General features: G+C 41.4%; 1 protein-coding gene across 1 annotated transcript in view; it reads right to left on the bottom strand.

Moving 5' to 3' along the window:
- The window catches only part of UHRF2 (ubiquitin like with PHD and ring finger domains 2), an 88,705-nt gene that overhangs the window by 31,158 nt on the left and 35,157 nt on the right, over positions 1 to 22,390 (bottom strand). The window contains exons 3-7 of the mRNA XM_075278919.1: positions 18,032 to 18,291; positions 12,740 to 12,958; positions 8,840 to 8,949; positions 4,616 to 4,802; positions 2,447 to 2,570 (exon numbers count right to left, since the gene is read on the bottom strand). Of these exons, the coding sequence (XP_075135020.1) occupies positions 2,447 to 2,570; positions 4,616 to 4,802; positions 8,840 to 8,949; positions 12,740 to 12,958; positions 18,032 to 18,291 (900 nt within the window). The remainder of the gene's footprint in view (positions 1 to 2,446; positions 2,571 to 4,615; positions 4,803 to 8,839; positions 8,950 to 12,739; positions 12,959 to 18,031; positions 18,292 to 22,390) is intronic.

Below are 22,390 nucleotides of genomic sequence, written 5' to 3'. Positions count from 1 at the left end.
TACTGTGTGCAGATGTGTGTATCTAATCCTCCCCCGTGTGGCATTGTGTGAAGAGGCACGTATCTAATCCTCCGGTAAGTGAAACGGTGTGCAGACGTGCATATCTAATCTTACGGCATGTGGTACTATGTGCAGACGCGCGTATCTAATCCTCTGGCGTGTGGTACTGTGTGCAGACAGGTGTATCTAATCCTCTGGCGTGAGGTACTGTGTGCAGATGCACGTATCTAATCCTCCCCCATGTGGTACTGTGTGCTGAGACGCGTATCTAATTATCTGGCATGTGGTACTGTGTGCAGAGGCATGTATCTAATCATCCAGTGTGGTACTGTGTTCAGATGCACGTATCTAATCCTCCCCCGTGTGGTACTGTGTGCTGAGACGCGTATCTTATTATCTGGCATGTGGTACTGTGTGCAGAGGCATGTATCTAATCATCCAGTGTGGTACTGTGTTCAGACGCACGTATCTAATCCTCCCCTGTGTGGTATTGTGTGAAGAGGCGCGTATCTAATCCTATGGCATGTGGAACTGTGTGTAGACGCACGTATCTAATCCTACAGCATGTGGTACTGTATGCGGACGCGTGTATCTAATCCTATGGCGTGTACAACTGTGTGAAGATGTGCGTATCTAATCGTCTGACATGTGGAACTGTAAACAGACGCGCGTATCTAATCCTACGGCATGTGGTACTGTGTGCACATGTGCTTATCTAATCCTCTGGTGTGTGGAACTGTGTGCAGATGCGCGTATCTAATCCTTCCCTGTGTGGTATTGTGTGATGAGGCGTGTATCTAATCCTATGGCATGTGGTACTGTGTGCAGATGCACGTATCTAATCCTCTTGCGTGTGGTACTGTGTATTGAGACGCGTATCTAATTCTCTGGCTTGTGGTACTGTGTGCAGAGGCTTGTATCTAATCCTCCAAAGTGTGGTACTGTATGCAGACACACGTATCTAATCCTTCCCTGTGTGGTACTGTGTGAAGAGGTGCGTATCTAATCCTACGGCGTGTGGAACTGTATGCTGATGCGCGTATCTAATTCTCTGGCTTGTGGTACTGTGTGCAGAGGCATGTATCTAATCCTCCAAAGCGTGGTACTGTTTGCAGACACACGTATCTAATCCTTCCCTGTGTGGTACTGTGTGAAGAGGTGCGTATCTAATCCTACGGCATGTGGAACTGTGTGTAGATGCGCGTATCTAATCCTACAGCATGTGGTACTGTGTGCAGACGCGTGTATCTAATCCTCTCTGTGTGGTACTGTGTGCTGAGACGCGTATATAATTCTCTGGCTTGTGGTACTGTGTACAGAGGCATGTATCTAATCCTCCAAAGTGTGGTACTGTATGCAAAAACATGTATCTAATCCTCCCGTGTGTGGTATTGTGTGAAGAGGCATATATCTAATCCTACGGCATGTGGTACTGCGTGCAAACGCGCGTATCTAATCCTCTGGTGTGTGTTACTGTGTGCAGATGCGCGTATCTAATCCTCTGGCATGTGGTACTGTGTGCAGATGTGCATATCTAATCCTCCCCCGTGTGGTACTGTGTGCTGAGACATGTATGTAATTCTGTGACTTGTGGTACTGTGTGCAGAGGCATGTATCTAATCCTCCAAAGTGTGGTACTGTGTGCAGACACACGTATCTAATCCTCCCCTGTGTGGTATTGTGTGAACAGGTGCGTATCTAATCCTACGGCACGTGGAACTGTGCGTAGACTCGCGTATCTAATCCTACGGCATGTGGTACTGTGTGCAGACGCATGTATCTAATCCTCCAAAGTGTGGTACTGTGTGCAGACACACGTATCTAATCCTCCCCGTGTGGTATTGTGTGAAGAGGCGCGTATCTAATCCTACGGCATATGGAACTGTGTGTAGATGCACTTATCTAATCCTACGGCATGTGGTACTGTGTGCAGATGTGCATATCTTATGCTCTGGTGTGTGGAACTATGTGCAGATGCGTGTATCCAATCCTCTGGCGTGTGATACTGTGTGCTGATCTGCGTATCTAATCCTCTGATGCGTGTATCTCAGTTTGGATATCAGTGTTGGGTTGTGTATGTGGAGTGACCGTGTGTATTGCAGTTGGAATATGAGTGAAAGTCTTGCAGGTTTGTATTGGCTAAGGGGGGGGGGGGGGCGCATTGTGTTTGGAATGCTGTATCTTAGCAACGGTACGTCCGAGCGAGTTGGAGTCTCGTCTTAAACCTTCCCGGATATCTGAAGTATCTCTGTACCAAATTTGGTGAAGATCGGTCCAGTCGTTTGGTTCGCATTAGAGCACAGACAGACAGACAGACAGAAATTCATTTTTATAATATAGGGAGATACAATGTAGGCACTTGCTCCTGCCAAACTAGGTAAATCAATTCAGCTATGTATTAAGAAAAATGTATTGAATGAACGTGACAAACAAGAGTTAAGTCTACCTTGCCCCAGTCTCTTTGGCTTTCAGTGCTTGCTGATGGCATTTTTGCCTTCTTTTTACTTTGCTTCAATTTTTCTCCAGCTTTTACCACCTCAGTTGAATCATTTTTGCAGGAGGGACAATACCTGGACAAAGAATTGTTTTGTGAGAAAACACATAACAAGGCTTAAATAGTTATGTAACTATTGTAAACTATACATAAATAAAAGGACACATGAGCTTTATATTACTATTTTCTTTCACTAGGAAAGGAAGCCACACAAAACATTAGGCATTTGAGTGCACTGCCCCTCCTTTTCCGGACTGATGCTTCCTGCATTCTTCCATTCTAATCCTGTAATCTCACAAATTCTAAAGAAAAGGTGAAATCCAGCGTCCATAGGAAGGACCCACATGCATTCACGGATAAATGTAACATATAGCCTTTATTTCCATCTTGATAAAAAGTAACAGCATAACTGGTGGATTGAACTATGCCACATAGGAGCAGCCACGCATTTCAGGACTAAGCTCGTCCCTTCCTCATGGGAAATAAAGGCTATATTTTACATGAATCTGTGAATGCATATGGATCCTTCCTGTGGATGCTGGATTTTACCTTTTTCTTTACATTCATCACCTACTCAAGTTCTGTAGCTGTCCGTACCTCCCAGGTTGTGGATCCTTTATTGTGGATATAGTGAGCTGAAGGATTTTACTTTTGTTATATCTCACAAATTCTGCCTTCCCCCAAAGTTAACATATATATGATTATTACAACCTGATATACTTTAAAATACAAACATCTTAAACATGCATATAAAAATACAAAAGAATGCTCAGACCCCTTTTAACCCCACTTACTACATTGCAACATTTTAAGCCTGGTTCACATCTGTGTGCAGTAATCCATTCGGGGCGTCCGCATGGGGACCCCTCGAATGGACTACCAAATGCATTGACAAGTGGTGAGCAGTGAAAGCACACGGACCCCATAGACTATAATGGGGTCTGTGTGCTTTACGCGTGATCTCCGCACGAACCATGCGGACAGGAAAGTAGATTATGAAGTACTTTCTGTCTGCATTATAGTCTATGGGGTCTGTGTGCTTTCATAAGCTCACCGCTTGTCAATGTGTTCAGTAGTCCATTCGGGGGTCCCCATGCAGACTCCCCGAACAAATTACCTAACGCAGATGTGAACCAGGCCTTACTTCTAGTTTTTTATTGAAAGAATTGCAGAAGCTAGTTAACGTTAGATTCACATCTGCACCTGGTGTCCGTCCGCTTGCAAATTGTTTTAATAGAAAAAAGGTTTGGTACAAAAAGAATTCCAAACAGTTACACAGAGGATACCCGAATCCATCTTTTTAGATGATTAGTCAATGGGTGTCCATTTACAAAAAAAAAAAACAACCTGCCAGTTTGTGTCCATTTGTGATCCGTTTCTGTCCATTTTTGACCAATCTGGGTTTTGTTTTGTTTTTTCTTTCCCCCGCTTCATTCTGAGCAGAGGGAAAAAAACGGATTGCAAAACGGACACAAACTGATTGCTATCCATTTGTAATTTGCTCTCCACAGACCTCAGTGTTAAAGAAAAGAAAAAAAACAAAAACAAAACACAGATTAGCTGCTGTGGGTCTGAAATCCTTATTTTCTGAATTGAAAAAAAGTACTGCAAGTCCGACTTCTCTCTCCATTCAAAAATGGGTCTTAAAACTAACTGTTTGAAATTGACTTTTCAGGCAGTTTCAAACACTGAGTTCGTGCGGAGAGGCAACTGCTGATGTGAACCTAACCTTAGCCTCTAACATAGCACAAAGTAAATGCCAGTTTTGACAATCTTTGTGTATCAGATGTTAGATCACAAAAACAAAACCTAAAGCAATGGTTTCTGATTGTTTTATGAGTTGTGAAGGCATTACTTCTATAAGCTCCTGGTAGCTGCAAAAAAACTGCAGGAACTCTAAACTAACACATGCGCACACTATACTAAAACCAATGCTTATAAAAATGCTTTCCATACCAGTAGTAACTGCTCAAACATGACCATGGCTCAAGTACAGAAACCCTACCAATCAGCAATTTACTATCTATTCCCCATGTGATAGGTGGTAAAGAGTAGATTAGTAGGGTACTAGAGAAATGTGGAATACCCATTTAATAAATTAAAATTAAAATCACAGCATACCAATCTTCATCTTCAGGTATCTTTGAAAGTGGGGGATTTAGGCAGTAGATGTGGTATGCCATGTTGCATTCATCACATAAAAGCTGCATGTGTGCATCCTGCTTTCCACCACATATATAGCATGAGCAAAATCTGCATTCTGCATTGGGGTCTGCTTTACAATGCTTGCATTCAGGACCACTCTTTCCTGTATAAAAAAAAAAAAAAAAAGTACAGTTCAGACTTTCCTGCTGTTACTCAGTTCAGAAAATCCTACTAATATTATAATGGTGAAAGTATGACCTACATGGGTGAACAGATTTGTCTAAAAAATGCGCACATACATACCTTGGGTCCCGGATTGAACCATAGGCTACATGGAATTCCCGTACACCACCGCAATTCACTCCCGTGCCCGGTGCTTCTCACGGTCCAATTCGCTGCAGGACCTGTCACGCTGTAGGACCTGGGATGACGTCATCCCAGCCCCTTCAGCAGCTCACCCGATTGGGTGCCGCTTCTCCATGTGGGCGGAGTTATCGTCTGGCCGCCGCCCATACCAACATGGCGTCTCTGAGAGGTCCGGAGCGTCCTGCACAAGGGCCTGTACTCTGGGCCAGCGACAAGTCCATACGCTGCCCCAACTGTGTGGCCTCACCACGGGACCGCAGTACTCTGCCGCGGCCGGTCAGGGGGTCGCCTGCACCGCGCTCTGGAACGCCGATTCGGCCAGCTGTCCTGCAGCGTCTGCCGTCTCTGGACATGACAAGTCGGAACATCGGTGCACGAGAAGCCCAGGGTGTGGTGAGGCCGGGGCCACAGGTTGGTAGGGGGAAAGGGGACACACAGTCGGCAGGGTCTGGTGGGGGGAAAAGGGGGCATGGGGTAGGTAAGACGGGGGAAGGGGGCATGGGGTAGGGGGAAAAAGGGGGCACGGAGAAGGTAACATGGGAGAAGGGGGCATAGGGTTGGGGGGGGCACGTTCCTAGGGGGCAAAGGGGCACGGGGTAGGAAGAAGAAGAAGGAGTGACCACATGGGGAAGCGGGTAGGGAGAAATGGGGGTGGCGGCCACCAGGAGGGAGAGGAGGTAAACAGTTCCAGCGGGCCGCAGGGTGGGCCCCGAGAGTCCATGGACCCACAGGTGTAGGTAGCCCTAATCGAAAAAACTAAGTTAAGATGGCCATACAACCTAGACAATTGTTGGCTGAACCTCTGACTGACAAACAGCTATTCCTTCCCCCCACTTGTCATACACATAAAGTTGGCCAAGTGTGAATGCGTTCTCAGTTTGGAGAGAGGAATTAGTCTCAGCTAGACACTTCTGGGGTCGTTTTATTTCCTTTCAGAACAAAATCTAGTGCAAGACAGAAAGCCCCCATACACATTAGGTGGTTGGTCAATTATTATGAAAACAGCACTGACAAAAAAAAAATAAAAAAATTTAGACCTCAACTGGAATCGCATTTTTAAAGGGATTCTATCACTAAATTGCAAATTTTTTCTCACTAACACTTAGGAATAGCCTTAAGAAAGTCTATTCTTCTCCTACCTTTTAGATGTCTTCTCCGCACCGCCGTTTGGTAGAAATCCCTGTTTTCTTTGGTATGCAAATGAGTTATCTCGCAGCACTGGGGGCGGTCCCCAGCGCCCAAACAGCATTGGGGGTGTCCCCAATGCTGGGCGAGAAATCTCCAGCATATGCCCGCGGCCATTTTTTTGTGGCCATTTACGCTCGTGGCCCGATGGCAGAGCTGACTGCACATACGTAAAAGTTTGAAGCCAGCGGCGAAAGAAGATGCGGAGAGATGCCATTCCAGACAAAGGTGGAGGCTGCGCTGGAAATTTCTCTCTCAGCATTGGGGATGCCCCCAGTGCTGTTTGAGTGCTTGGGACTGCCTCCAGTGCTGCGAGAGAACTCATTTGCATACCGAAGAAAACTGAGATTTCTACTGAATGGTGACGCGGAGAAGACATCTAAAGGTAGGAGAAAAATGGCCTTTCTTAAGGCTATTCCTACGTGTTAGTGAGAAAAAAATGCAATTTAATGATAGAATCCCTTTAAGCGTTTTCAAGGCAAATTAGAATAGGCTATCAGTATCGTATTCATAGGGATCAGAGACTCAGTACCCTAACTGATCAGCTGATATCAGGAGCTGTGCTGCTGTTACTTAAAAGAGAACTTAAAAAACATTGCTTTCAAATGTGTATAAGGAAAATGTTTCTGTCCGCATGGAAATGTTCCTGTGTTGGTTGGAGGTGACAGTGAGCTGCTGACAACCATATTCCTGAGGTTTGGTGGCTGTCTGTAGCACAGGAGAGGGGGATCTGGAAATATGGATTTTAGACGGTTGTCTTTTTGTAGTAGTGGATGTAGTTTGCGTGTGATACCTCTTAGCATCTCCAGGTGTGGGTTATATGTGACAACCAGGGGCACCCGATTGTTTTCCTTTTTGGTATTGTATTTTAATAAATCCGATCTTGATATCCTCGTGGCTCTGGTGATTTGGTTATCAATTGTTCTTGGATGGTAACCCTGCCTCAAGAATGTGTTTTTGAGGCCTCCAAGGTGTTCGTCTCTATCTGCAGGGTTTGAACATATGCGATGGTATCTGATGGCCTGGCTGTATGCAATGGAGTTCTTTATGTGTTTAGGATGGAAGCTATAAAAGCTACAAAGCTACAAAAAGACAACCGTCTAAAATCCATATTTCCAGATCCCCCTCTCCTGTGCTACAGACAGCCACCAAACCTCAGGAATATGGTTGTCAGCAGCTCACTGTCACCTCCAACCAACACAGGAACATTTCCATGCAGACAGAAACGTTTGAAAAACCTGTCCCCACATACTGACGACGGACAGGATAGAGATACCAAACTCTAACAGAGCATATAAAGTACCAGGTACGTTCACCTGCAGCACACCCAATGTAGTGTATTTAATAATATGCATCAAATGTTCCACTGATAATCTGTATGTTGGAGAGACCGGACAGCAGCTTAGAATGCGGATGAACTCACATCGCCATACAATTAGAGAACGAAGAATGGACCTCCCCGTATCAAATCTTTTCTGCAATGAGGATCATAATATGACTGATCACATGAAAGTTTTGGTTTTGGGAGGGAATTTCAGATCAAAGAGAGAACGACGCATTCATGAGTGTAAATTTATGACCCTGCTTCAAACACTGGAGAGGGGGTTAAATTTGTCACATGGTTTTATGTCACTTTACAGAAACCTGAGAACTGATAAGGACCTGTAAGTGTTTACATTGTCTTTACCAATAACTATTAACCCTCTACCCCCCTTCCTCCTGGAATTCTATCCCTATGTGCCCTTTTTGTATATAAATATGCATCCTTCAGAAATGGTTTAAATTTACTTGAGAAAGGAGCCTAGACGTTCCAAAACGTTGTAATCTGTCGTCATTATGAGTTAGCCATTAAAAAGGTATCAACTACTGAAGACTATCAAGTTTTTTTGTTTTTTATATTTCAAATGTGTAGTGGCAGTTAGTAAAGACTGCAGATTTATTTTGATGGAAGCAGTATTGCAATAATCACTGACACTACACAATGAATGGCGCTATCTGCGTTCAGCTCTGTGCAGTAACAGTACAGCAGCTAATGATAGCACCTGACTAGGGTCACCAATTACTTTTGCCTGGAAAACCATGTTTTAGTCTAAGGCCCCACATTGCGGAAACACAGCTTTTTTTGTTGCAGATTTTGCTGCGGTTTTTTGAGCCAAAGCCAAGAATGGCTGCAAAAGGAATGGGAAATATAGAGGAAGTTCTTACACTTCTACTTTCTGCTCAATTTACTTCTGGTTTTGGTTCAAAAAACCGCAGCAAAATCTGCAACAAAAAAAGCAGCAATTCCGCAACATGGGGCCTTAGCCTTAAACTGATGACACCCGACAATCCCTTGATCAGCTGTATGTCACAGCCCTTAGGAGAGCTGCTTCACAGGCTATGTAACATCATGTTTATCAGTTATATGGATTGTTTGTAGCTCAGTCCCATTTAAAAAATGGGGCTGAGGCGGAATACCATTGGGCAGCAGTGCAAATCAGACAAACCAGGGGTGTACTATAAGTACACAAAAACAGTATGTCATTTATTGTCCATCAAAAGGGAAATTATGGTTTTCCTAGGCAAATCTTAGGTCTTTTATTCATGAGCATGTCATTATTTACTTAAAAAAAATAAAAACACCATATATACACTCTTTTAGCAACTTACTTTTAAATTCTCCATCTCCAGATGACAGAGGATATGCTCCTGGCTTCTCTATCTTGTATATCTCATCAGAAAAAACAACCTTACAATCATTAATAGCATCATCGGGTCCACTGAAATATACAAACATGAATTTAAATATTACTGCTACTATGCAAACTCCTCAGCATGGTAAGTATAATGCATATTGTGAATAGGATAAAAATTATTTCCATTCAAGGTTCCCCAATTTCCGCTCATAAAAACAATTTCATTGAAAAATATATACCAGTAATACACATTTCCTAATATACACATGAAACTAGAGTTTAAGAAGGTGATTTCTATTGCTTTTATGGAAACCGTTTTAAAAAAAAAAAATCTATTCATACAGGAAGTTGGATACCAATTTGTCACTGGCTTAGGTTTATTTTTTAATGATTTTTAAAGGGGTATTTCAGTTACCATAGAAACAGACCACAGGAACAACAAGTCTATGAACGTCCGTTCCCAGTTTCCTGCAAAGCCAAGTGGTGCCTGCCACAGTAAAGAAAGCCTGTGGCGCGCAGGTTGCTTTCTCCATATTGTCTTTGGAGCAGTCAAGCAAGCAAATGGCTCTCTCCTCCTCCTCTTCCATTATGTGTAACTTCTATTAAAATAGTAGTATAATAAGACCCTGTTCGAGAATAGGGAATAGAATTTTCAATAAAATATGTTTCCCCAAACTAAACGGTCATATGAAGTTTAAATGGTCACTAGCTTGTCACAATTAATAAAGCAGGTGAATCTGAACCAAAATATAACACATGCTATTTAACCCTTTCCCATCTAAGGCATTTTACAGGAAAAATATTTTTAGAAATTTGTAGACTGGGTGTTTTCAGACACAGGGATACCTAATGTGAACATGTGTTTCACTGTTTTTTTTTCTCAATTTTTTTTATGTTGTAGGCTGCCAGCTGTCATAGCAACAGATCATGGGCCTCAAACGAATGATCTTCCCCAAATTGGAGGAGCCCACGCTCTGACGAGGCACTGGACACTAATTTGAACACTGATCACGAGCATTAGCGCCTGGTCTTTGCTGTATGATACAGCAGAGACCCGGCGGGTATGGTGGCCACTCAGCTCCTAAGGGGCCACCATATTTATATACCGTATATACTCTAGTATAGGCGACCTTTTCAGCACAGTTTTTATGCTGAAAAAGCCCCCCCTCGGCTTATACTCGAGTCAGACAGCACAGGACTGCAAGGACCTACATAAAGTAAGTAAAGGGGGGGGGGGGGTGTCCTTCAGTGGTTGCTACAGTAATGATATAAGATACTCCCCCCTTCACTTAATTTATGCAGGTCCTTGCAGTCCTGTGCTGCCTGACTCGATACTTCCCTGTTCCTGTGTCTGCATAGAGGAGAGCTGAAAGTGAAAGTAAAATACACAGGTACATACTGGGGTTACAATTCCTATTAATGTCAGGCATTTGGGGTTATTAATTTAGTTTTAGTAACTCCATGAGCCTCATATTAATAACAGTTAACCCCATCATGTCCCTCACATTAACCCCTGTGTGCCCCATATAAGGGTTCCTAATATGAGAGAGATATGGAGGTAATTATAAAGTATCTTAATAATGTTTAATGTAATAATTATTACCTCCATAAGTCTCGCATATCAGTAACTCTTATGTGAGGCACACAGGGGGTTAATGTGAGGGACATGATGGGGTTAACTGCTATTACTATGAGGCACATGGAGTTTCTAAGCTGTAATGCACATGACCATGATGTCTCAGTTAATGTAATTTTATTGGTATCTATTTTCATTTTTTAAATATTCCAGTAGCTGCTGCATTTCTCCTCCTCGGCTTATACTCAAGTCAATAAGTTTTCCCAGTTCTTTGTGGTAAAATTAGGGGCCTCGGCTTATATTCGGGTCGGCTTATACTCGAGTATATAAGGTACCCGATATCCTCTGTAATAGTACAGAAGATGTCGGGAAGGGGTTAAAGTGTAGCGCTTCTTTTTTCTTTTTTTTCCCCATCTAAATATTTCCTTTTTATAAAGGAAGTACTTAGACAATTGCCTTCTGTTAAATCCACTCCTTGGTTTAAAAAAAACGAAGCATAATCTGCAAAAAAAAGCTGCATTTCTGCAACATGGGTCCTTTCTTAACCTTACTGTGGAAAAATGGGAAAATTTTAATGATAAAAAAGGACTTTATTATTATCTTCAATAATCAATAACAAAATATACTTTGTTAAACAGCTGGAAAATAAATTCAGTTTACAGAAAATTAGTAGAAAATCTAAATATATATGTATATATATATATATATATATATATATATATATATATATATATATGTATATATATATATGTAACTACAAAGCGATAAAATGTGATATAAAGTGCTTATATACTATAACTAGTAAGAGAAAAGAATTGCGTATTTCATCTGCCTATTAACAATTCTGACCATATCCTGCACAAAAGTCAGTGAAAGAACACAAGACCTTAGCAACCACCACATCCAAACTTCCACGTAGCATAAAGAAATTCAACTCCCTCACCGGAAACCAAAGGGAAAAAATGCTACAGAAACAGCTTACAGAGCTGCTAGCTATGTGGTACATGAGGACTCTGATTTGCTACACTGCCTTAGGGGACAGCAAAAAAAGATATCTGAATGCATGCTGCTACTAGCCAACTCAGAAAAGTAGTTGCTATCAACAGTCAGAAAAATTTATCTCAAACTTTGTGTTTTGTTAAAACAAAAACTCTCTCAGCCAATGTTTTTTCTGGTATCCTGAAGTTACAAAAAAAAAAAAAAAAAATCTAACTTCTGCCATTCATCCTTGCATCCTACTGTACAAGCCATTTAATGTATTCTACATTGTATAATTTTAAGCAAAAATCTTCCCCCACTGATTTTAATGTTGCCACTAAGATCCATTACTCAATGGTCTGTTTTCTGACAGTCCTTTAAGTGGCCTTCCAATAATACAAAATGTCTTATCTTTGTCCACTGTAGCAGATTCCTCAATAGAGTGAAGTGATAAACCAAGGTATCACTTTCAGTTTTAGGGAGCCTGCACACGGAGTTACGCTCCGCTCATTCTGAACGTAAAAAGATCCTATTGACTTGAATGGGTGCCGGCATACTTGCGCTACCCACTGAAATCAACGGGAGGCTTTTTTCCCTATTGCTTTCAATGCTGGCCCCGTATTTAGTTCCAGGAGCCAGCAATCCTCCCCAAAATGGTGACGCCCATACGCTGCCAGGAAAATGGCACCTCAGTCAAAGTTGATTATCATGTGTATTAGCACTGAGTCTTTGCTGAATAATGCAACAAAGACCTAATGGCTATGGTGGAAGCTCAGCTCTTGAGTGGCCATCATATTTAACCCCTTCTCGCCGACCCCAGGATGCATTATATTGCTAATGCATTGCAATACATTGAAAAAAATTATCATTTCTTTTGCAGGCTGCACAGAGCACCCGACATTCGCCGTACTATCAATTTGTGCTGGATACCCTGGATATTTGTTAAGACTTACTACTTTCTGTAGTATTTAACAGATGTGTAACAAGGGTGAGACACTACAAGTCAAATCCATCATGTCGGGGTGAGAATTTCCTGATGTGCCATTGCGATCCTAAGCTCTAAATGACCCCCCTTTCCCACAAATTCTTACATAACATCTTGTGTTGGGTGGGTGGTTTCAGGTACATCATTGTTGGAAATGTTTCTTTTACATCATGTTGTATCCAATCACCAGCTGATGCACATCATTGCTGGAGTGTGGGAACATAAGTCCATTCTATCATACAGTAGTTCAATAGGGCTACACATATGTGTGTATCACCACAGTTTCATCCTACATACAGTTATTGAAAATTCTATTTTCATATTTTTATCCTTACCCCAACAAAATCTTCACATATATTTCTTTATTAGTTCTTGAATTTTCTTTTAAGTCTGTTATTTCTGCATCAAACCAGAAACCGCGTTCCTCTGGGGTTTCAATGTTGTAGTTCACCATCACTACATCACCTACTTTCAGGTCACTCCACTTCAAAATGGTTCTCGCCCTGGGCCGCATATTGGTGGTTTCTATTTCTACAATCCCATTTTCAGGATAACTAAAACATAAGAATTTTTGAAATTGATAAGATACTTAACGTCTAAACATGGAATCAAATTTCTAAACTTAAAAAAATACATAAATAAAAATAACATCTTTACACAAACTATAAGCCAGAAATGTCTGCACTTTTGTGTTCCTTCCAAAATATCTGTAAGAGCACAAGAAAACAAGGTAGAGCAAGCAATTCTCCTAAAATGGGTTATGCCACGAGTCGAGAATGGGAGGCACTTTCAGCTAGGTTGACCACAGCTAGCTAACCACAGCTAGGTTGAATGTGCATGTGACTGGTGGTGGATGGCGCTCGCTTTCACTTCAAGAAAAGCACCGAGGATAGCCAAGTGCTTTATTTCGGCTGTCTCCAACACTCCCATTAATCATTTTGCATTTCATTCTTATGCAGAGTAGCAAGAAAAGGCTTTGGGGGTTTCTACTCCTCTACTAACTCTTTGGTCTAGATAACCACTTCTAAGTACCACCCAGCCCCACTCCCCATTGCTATCAATTGCGCACATCATCTGGATCAGCTGTTATAAGTGCAGTACTTACTGTACTGTGTATGCCTAATGATATCAAAAAGAGGTGGACAGCTTCAAACAGCTGTAGAAAAAGTGCGACTAAGTGGAAGATGTCACTTTAGCAATGGGGCGGAGGAGGGCAGCAGATAGGGGCAGTTGTCTAGAGCAGGGAGCGAATTGAGAGAAGACACACCACTAAAGCGCTTTTCTGCATATTTGTATAGAAATTAAGTGAAAATTGAATGTCAATTCAGAAAAAGAAAATAATCTTTGCAAAATGTCATAGCAGCCCCATAAAGGTTCTGTTACTAGTTTTATACAAATTTTTCTGCCGACAGACTACCAACAGTTTCTATTTCAAACTAGGGATGGATTCACGTTTGTGTTTTGCATTCCCATAGTAGAATCTGCCGCAGATTTCCCCTAATATCAGCAGAGAGAAAAGTCCTGAAAGCAGGATTTTTCCTTTCACCAGTTTCAGTATAAAACTAGCTGAAACCGGGCCGACCCCATTATAATCTATGAGGTCCTCGGGTAACCACTTTTTAAGCGGACAGGGTCTATGTCTTCAGGTCCCCATGCGGACCTAAACGATGGAGACCCAAATGCTAGTGCGAACCTAGCTTCACCTCTCCTCAATCCTGCCATCTCGTTCTGCTTAAAGTCCTGACATTCACTCTAACATCAGGATTTTGTCTACAGTGGTGCTTAAGAGGGAAATGGACAATAGGAATGGGGAGAATGAGATAGGAATATCTGCTTCTCTGATCTGAAGTATGTATTATGAGCTGGTGGACATATTTGTCTACATTTTGAATAAAATGGGGTCTGGTCTGCAACCTGCAGAAGGGTAGGTTCTAGAGATGAGCGAGTAGTGTTCGATCGAGTAGGTGTTCGATCGAATACTACGGTATTTGAAATACTCGTACTAGATCGAACACTACTAGCTGTACGAAGTTTAAGGTTCGATGCAGAACCAGCGTTGATTGGCAGAATGCTATACATTCTGCCAATCAACGCTGGTTCTTCTCTTACCTTTAGAAGTCTTCTCCGTGCATCGTCCCCGCGGCGTCTTCCAGCTGGAATTCACTCTGCCTAGGCATCCAGCCTAGACAGAGCCGACTGCACATGCGCGGGCATGCCCTCGCATGCGCAGTCGGCTCTGCTCAGGCGTCGGGCTGGGCAGAGCCGACCGCGCATGCGCAGCGGCTCTGCCTAGGCCCCGATGCCTAGGCAGAGTGAATTCCAGCCGGAAGACGCCGCGGGGGCGCTGCACCGGGAGAATACTTCAAGGAGAATCCAGCACGACCGTCACTCGTGGACTTGGTAAGTATAATTTTATCGACATTTGCGTACCCCTGAAACGAGCATTTCCCCCCATAGACTATAATGGGGTTCGAAATCCGTTCGAACAGTCGAACAGTGAGCGGCTGTTCGAATCGGATTTCGAACCTCGGACATTTTAGTAGGTTCCTTTATTAGAAAGCATGATCTTTGTTAAATCTGTAGTTCTTTAGGAGGTTGAGTATGGGATCTTCACTACCGTTCAAAAGTTTGAAGTCACACAGACAATTTTGTGTTTTCCATGAAAACTCACACTTTTCTTTATCAAATGAGTTGCAAAATGAATAGAAAATATAGTCAAGACATTGACAAGGTTAGAAATAATGATTTTTATTTGAAATAATTTTCTCTCTCAAACTTTGCTTTTGTCAAAGAATGTTCCTTTTGCAGTAATTACAGCATTGCAGACCTTTGGCATTCTAGCTGTTAATTTGCTGAGGTAATCTGGAGAAATTTCACCCCATGCTTCCAGAAGCGCCTCCCACAAGTTGGATTGGCTTAATGGGCACTTTTGCATACTATACGGTCAAGCTGCTCCCACAACAGCTCAATGGGGTTGAGATCTGGTGACTGCGTTGGCCACTCCATTACATACAGAATACCAGCTGCCTGCTTCTTCCCTAAATAGTTCTTCAATAATTCGGAGTTGGCTTTAGGTCATTGTCCTGTTGTAGGATAAAACTGGCTCCAATAAAGCGCTGTCCACAGGGTATGGCATGGCGTTGAAAAATGGAGTGATAGCCTTCCTTATTAAAATCCCTTTCACCTTGTACAAATCTCCCACTTTACCAGCACCAAAGCAACCCCAGACCATCACATTACCTCCACCATGCTTGACAGATGGCGTCAGGCTCTTTCAGCATCTTTTCAGTTGTTCTGTGTCTCACAAATGTTCTTCTGTGTGATCCAAACTCCTCAAACTTTGATTCGTCTGTCCATAACACTTTTTTCCAATCTTCCTCTGTCCAATGTTGTTTTCTTTTGCCCATATTAATCTTTTCCTTTTATTAGCCAGTCACAGATATGGCTTTTTCTTTGCCACTCTGCCCTGAAGGCCAGCATCCTGGAGTTGCTTCTTCCATGTAGACATTGACACTGGGGTTTTGCGTGAACTATTTAATGAAGCTGCTAGTTGAGGACCTGTGAGGCGTTGATTTCTCAAACTAGAGACTCTAATGTACTTGTCTTGTTGCTCAGTAGTGCAGCGGGGCCTCCCACTTCTCTTTCTACTCTGGTTAGAGCCTGTTTGTACTGTCCTCTGAAGGGAGTAGTACACACCGTTGTAGGAAATCTTCAGTTTCTTGGCAATTTCTCGCATGGAATAGCCCTCATTTGTAAGAACAAGAATAGACTTTGGAGTTACACATGAAAGTTCTCTTTTTCTGGCCATTTTGAGAGTTTAATTGAACCAACAAATATAATGCGCCAGATTCTCAACTAGCTCAAAGGAAGGTCAGTTTTATGGCTTCTCTAACCAGCAAAGCTGTTTTCAGCTGTGCTAACTTACTTGCACAAGGATTTTCAAGCGTTTTCTAAACATCCATTAGCCTTCTTACACAGTTAGCAAACACAATTAGATCACTGGAGTGATGGTTGCTGGAAATGGGCTTCTATACACCTATGTAGATATTGCATTAAAAACCAGACGTTTGCAGAATAGTCATTTACCACATTAACAATATATATAGTGTGTTTTTCTGATTTATTTAATGTTATCTTCATTGAAAAAACTGTTTTTCTTTCAAAAATAAGGAAATTTGTAAGTGACCCTAAACTTTTGAACGGTAGTGTGTATTAACTTAGGCAGAAGAAGCCTTGTCTGCAGAATCTATTTGTTTTGGGGCTGGGGCAGTTGATTAATTTGAAGAGGACTTTTCACCTCCTCCAATAAGTCCACCTCTTTATATCAAAACTGTAATTTTCATTCATTTACTGCTGAAAACGCTACACCTATTCAGTATCTGAAAGAGGATGCAGTTTCCTGCACCCTTGCTCGTCAGAAGTATTACTTATTTGAATCACTTATCTGTCTCATGAGATTTTTGTAATTTCACAATTAAATCAGACATAAATCACCACTTGTTACATTTGCATGTCTCAATTAAGTTGCATGATTGACTTTTGGCTATTTTATTTAAAAGCCTGCTTTAAGAGCTAGGTCTGTGCTGCTACCCAATTTGAGAGATTTTAACCACATTTTTTATCTATATTTTATTACCATGGAAACCACTTCTCTCAGGGCTCTTATTACAAATTGGCACAAAAAATAAAAATAAGTCACAGTACAACTAGTGCTAGTATATACCAACCATTACAGCCGACAAAAACAATTAAAGTCCTCAGTAAGATGAATAGGTTGGCTCTACAGCCAACGTGTATCCACTATTTTAAGTTAATGACCACATTTGTGCACAAAAAAAAAAAAAAAAAATCAATAAACTCATATATTACTAGAGGCCCAATCAGACAAAGATTTGTGAGAAATGAATGGTCACTTGTTCCTGAAATTTACCTAGTAGTGCAAACAATCACCCAATGAATAAAGTGATCAGCTTTTTTTTTTTTTTTTTTTTAATTTCAGGACAATAAAAAAAACAAAAAATCACCATCCAGTCAACAGAAAATTAAAATATATACCGAGGGAACAATTGATTTAGTGATCGTTCTTGCATTTCCTTCATATCAGCCTGGGTAACAAGGCTGGTGCAGACAGAGCAATGGCTGGCACAGTTTTTAGCCGATCAATATTCAGAAACATCTTTTGGTCTAATAGGACCTTAAGTTCCTGTTGTAAACAGAGTTTTATTGTTTTTTTTTGCAATCAGTTTTGTCTATTCAGTAACCTTCATAGCTGGATTGTGTTCTTCTGCATTCATACTTCAGGCTCTGAAGACATTCCCTAGCATTGGTCATGTTATCTTCTCTGTCTGTTTTGATTTCTCATGAACAAACAGCATTGACTCAGCTCTACACCCTCCCTTCTTCTCTTCAAGATATTATATGTGTATTGCATTCTTCTTCTATGTAAGTTGCTGTATATGATATTCTCCTTGACTCTGCCCTGAGCGGACAAAATTATACATGCTTTAATTCCCACATAACAAAACTATTTGCAACTCCACTACTTCAAGGGGTGCATCAGGAAATACACAAATGACTTGATCACATAAATCACCATACCAGATGTCTTACATCAGCAAAAGACTTACTCGTCATATTTGATATAATAAGTTACATCTTCTTCATCCACATAATCTGAGTAAGAAGTTGAAGGGGCGATATCGGAAACACCGGAGTTCTCTCTCAAATGTTCTGGACTTAAACTTCCATTGGTCCCTTTACAAGAGTGGCCACCTTTAACATGAGCCTTTCCATTCTTGTGTCCCTTTGTGGCTCTAGTAACATTTTCAACATGTGCTTCAAACCAAGCTCCAATAGTTACATCACGGACATCAACCAGCTCATTGATCTGGAGTTAGACAGAAAATAAAGTGAAAACAGTGCATGGAATTGTAAATGTTTCAATGTAAATCTGGCAAGCTCATCGTATGGTTAAATGTAAGGCTGAACAACTGAGACTAACATTTTCTGACACCTCTTAACAACAGAGAAAAGCAAATCGGCGTTCACACTACCGCCTCTTTTCCGTCGTAAACACTGGATAGGGAATGGATTGCGATTTTTAAAGCTGACCACCGGTATCTGTATGCAGCCTCTCTGCCTGGAAACCGTTTTGTTTGCACAGACACAAAGTCGTACATGCAGAACGTTGTGCCTGTGCAAAAAAAAAAAAAAAAAAAAAACCCTAAAAAAACAACACACGTTTCAGGCAGAGAGGCCGCATACGGACAACAGCAGTCAGCGTTAATAACCCATTTAAAAGAATGAGTTTTAAAGCTGGCCGCCAGCAAGCCGTCCCCTGTCCAGTTTCCCCATGACGGAAACCCCAGGGCGGGCAGCGGCATTAGTGTGAACGCCTCATAACCAGTATAATTGTGGAAAATTGAATAAAACATCAATACAGGAAGGCAACATTTAAAAGGGAACCTGTTTTTTCCAGCACAGTGAAGCAAATTAAAACCAGAAACAAAGTTAGATGGGTCAGGTTAAACCAATTGTAACACTTTTTTCCCTCTGAAAATTTGTGCCTTCATTCAGACAGAGAGCCAAGCTGAAATCTCACATGGACTGTCACAGAGAAGGAACGGTAGAAGGAGCATGTATTATAGCAGTGTGGTGAATAGAGACGGAGTCATTCTTGGTGCTCCAGATTGCCCTTTTGCTAGTTCTGAAATAAATGAATATCTCAACAACCGAAGCATAAACTTTCATGGGGGGGGGGGGGGGAGGGGGGAGTGTTATAATCCACCCGTATGATCCTCCATCATGTGACTGTTCCCAGATTATAATAGGAAAATTCCAGTGAAAGCCCACCTGTAGATGGGGGCATGGCCTCCAGTGGGCCTAGCACATTTACTATAATGTACTCCAGACACTGAAATTATAGTTAAAATTTAAATCAGCTCCTAGTTGGTCTATTTTTGAGATTCTGGTGCTTGAAGGGTAGGAAATGCGCTTTATTCATTAAAAGGCATGAGCCTCTTCATAAATTAAAAGGATATATAGAAAAAACGGGAACTGGCAGAGCGCTAAAGGCAGCAAAATCCGTAATAGACTTGAAAAATAAAAATGACGATATGCAAGGTTAAGATGAATTGGTTCTGTTTTATTGCTCCAAGGACATGAACAACAGCTTAAAACGGCTATGCGTTTCTACACTGGGCGGGTGTCTTCTTCAGGCCACTAAAATATACAGTAACAGACAAATACTAGAATTAAAATCAATAATCAAATCTTTCCATTTTTTTCACCACCCACTGTGTGGGACGGTGTCCGGGTAAGAGCTGCAATTGGCCTGGTGGGCTCCTGACTGGAGTCTACTATTTCCACCAGACGGGCGCCAGGTCACCCTTTTTAAACTTCTCTCTTCATAAATTAGGCACATCTCACTCCAAAACAGGGTAGATCAAGACTGCTGTTAGAAACTCTAGTCTTGATAAATCTCCCCCACTGACACCTATGATCAAGTTCTTTATCATATGCACAGTTGCTGTCATGTGCAGTTGAGTAGTGCTATTTCTATGATCCTTTATGCATGGTGTAATCCTGAAATATGGGATTACAGGTTTAGAATAGTGTTCATTTTCATTGTCTTTTGATGATATTAAGAGGACTACTAATCCTGCCCTTAATTTACACAAAAATCTGTTAGGCCTCCTTCACATAACCAAAGTGGTTTTTAGTGTCCGCAAAACACTGATCTGCAAAAAACATGTCCATAATCACAGATCATGCCAACCAGAATCACAGATTCACAAGAAGACTTGTATGATCCACAGCACTTGTATGTGCCACAAATGCGGGCAAAACTCAGATATGCTTCATAATTTGCAGTCCTTGTATAGGGCGGACATGCATCTGGGCCCATAGAAATGCATGTGCTCTTTGATCCGCAACTGATAAACAAAAGCATGCTTGTGTGAAGGAGGCATTAGCCAAAAGGGACCAGAAAAAAAGCAACATTATAGAATTTGTTAACCACATGAGGACCGCCGTACGTAAATTTACGGCCTCATGTGCTGGTACCTAAAGACCGGACTATTGTCGAAATACGTCCGGTCTTTAGGTGCCATTTCGGAGCAGATCGCGCCCCCCGCCCCCCCGGGACTTGGTGAAGATGCCGGGGACCGATCTGATTGGTCCCCGGTCATGTGATCGCTGTGACAGCAAGTCACAGCGATCTCTTTTATTTACAGTACAGGCAGCGTCTCAAGTCTCCTCCCTCTCCTCTTCTCCTTACACATTGTTACTTTGTGAGGAGAAGAGAAGAAGGAGAGAGACTTGAGACATTGCTTGCTAAAAAACACCCATATACACAGTTTCCACTGCCCGATCCTGCCCCCAAACCCATCGATCCCCTAATTCCTAATCCCCTATCCCCAAATCTATATATAGATCATATATATATATATAAAAAAATAAATATATATATATCTGTGTATATCAGAGCTAGATAGGGAGATATATATATATATATACCCACCATATAGGTATATATATATATATTTCTGTCACTTGTATAGCGCTAACATATTCTGTGGCGCTTTACAGAAAGTGTCAGTCACCGTACCCTATAGGGCTCACAATAAATTGCTCTCTAGCACCATATATATATATATATCTACCGTATAAATTTTAGATATATATATATACATATATATATATACCCGCCATATAGGTATATATATATATATATCTGTGACTTGTATAGCGCTAACATATTCTGCGACGCTTTACAGCCACTCTACCAAAGAGGGCTCACAATAATCAGCTCTCTAGCACTATATATATATCTACCGTATAAATTTTAGATATATATATATATACATATATATATATACCCGCCATATAGGTATATATATATATCTGTGACTTGTATAGCGCTAACATATTCTGCGGCGCTTTACAGCCACTCTACCAAAGAGGGCTCACAATAATCAGCTCTCTAGCACTATATATATATCTACCGTATAAATTTTAGATATATATATACATATATATATATACCCGCCATATAGGTATATATATATATCTGTGACTTGTATAGCGCTAACATATTCTGCGGCGCTTTACAGCCACTCTACCAAAGAGGGCTCACAATAATCAGCTCTCTAGCACTATATATATATCTACCGTATAAATTTTAGATATATATATATACATATATATATATATATATATATACCCACCATATAGGTATATATATATATATATATATATATATATATATATATATATATATCTGTGACTTGTATAGCGCTAACATGTTCTGCGGCGCTTTACAGCCACTCTACCAAAGAGGGCTCGCAATCAGTGACATTATGGCGAGGAGGTTTTATACTAGTGAGGAGGCATACGCCATTCTTTGGTCAGATGCATCAGATGCGTCTGACACTGAAACATTTGCAGACAATGAAAATGACAATACAAGTGTCATTTCAGATTTGTCTTCAGGGGACGTTCTCCCTGATGACATTGACTCTTCAGATGGTGAAGGTGCCGGAACTAGCAGTGCGGCAGCAGACAGTGACACTTTCCCACTAATTGATGTGCGTTCCCTCCAGTGGGCACCTGCTCCATCTTTTGCCCCTAGAGTCCACCCATTTACTGCATCTCCTTGCATAACAGTGGATGATTCCCAATTTACCCACATGAATTATTTTAGTTTATTTATAAGCGATGACCTCCTCAATGAAATTGTCCTTCAAACGAATTTATATGCCACCCAGTACATAACCCAAAAACCTTCCTCTGCCCATGCCAAAGATTGGACACCCACAGATCTGGTGGAAATGAAAAAATTTTGGGGCCTCACCCTAAATATGGGTATTGTAAAAAAGCCCTCAATCAGATCATATTGGTCAAAAAGTCCCGCACAGTCAACCCCAATATATTCGGCAGTCATGTCCAGGCTTCGCTATGAGCGAATAATGAGGTTCCTTCACTTC

The sequence above is a fragment of the Leptodactylus fuscus genome, chromosome 1 (genome assembly GCF_031893055.1).
Source record: "Leptodactylus fuscus isolate aLepFus1 chromosome 1, aLepFus1.hap2, whole genome shotgun sequence".
In the NCBI taxonomy this organism is placed as follows: domain Eukaryota; kingdom Metazoa; phylum Chordata; class Amphibia; order Anura; family Leptodactylidae; genus Leptodactylus; species Leptodactylus fuscus.
The sequence above is the reverse complement of the archived record's forward strand: the minus strand, read 5'-3'. Positions and strand labels throughout refer to the sequence as shown.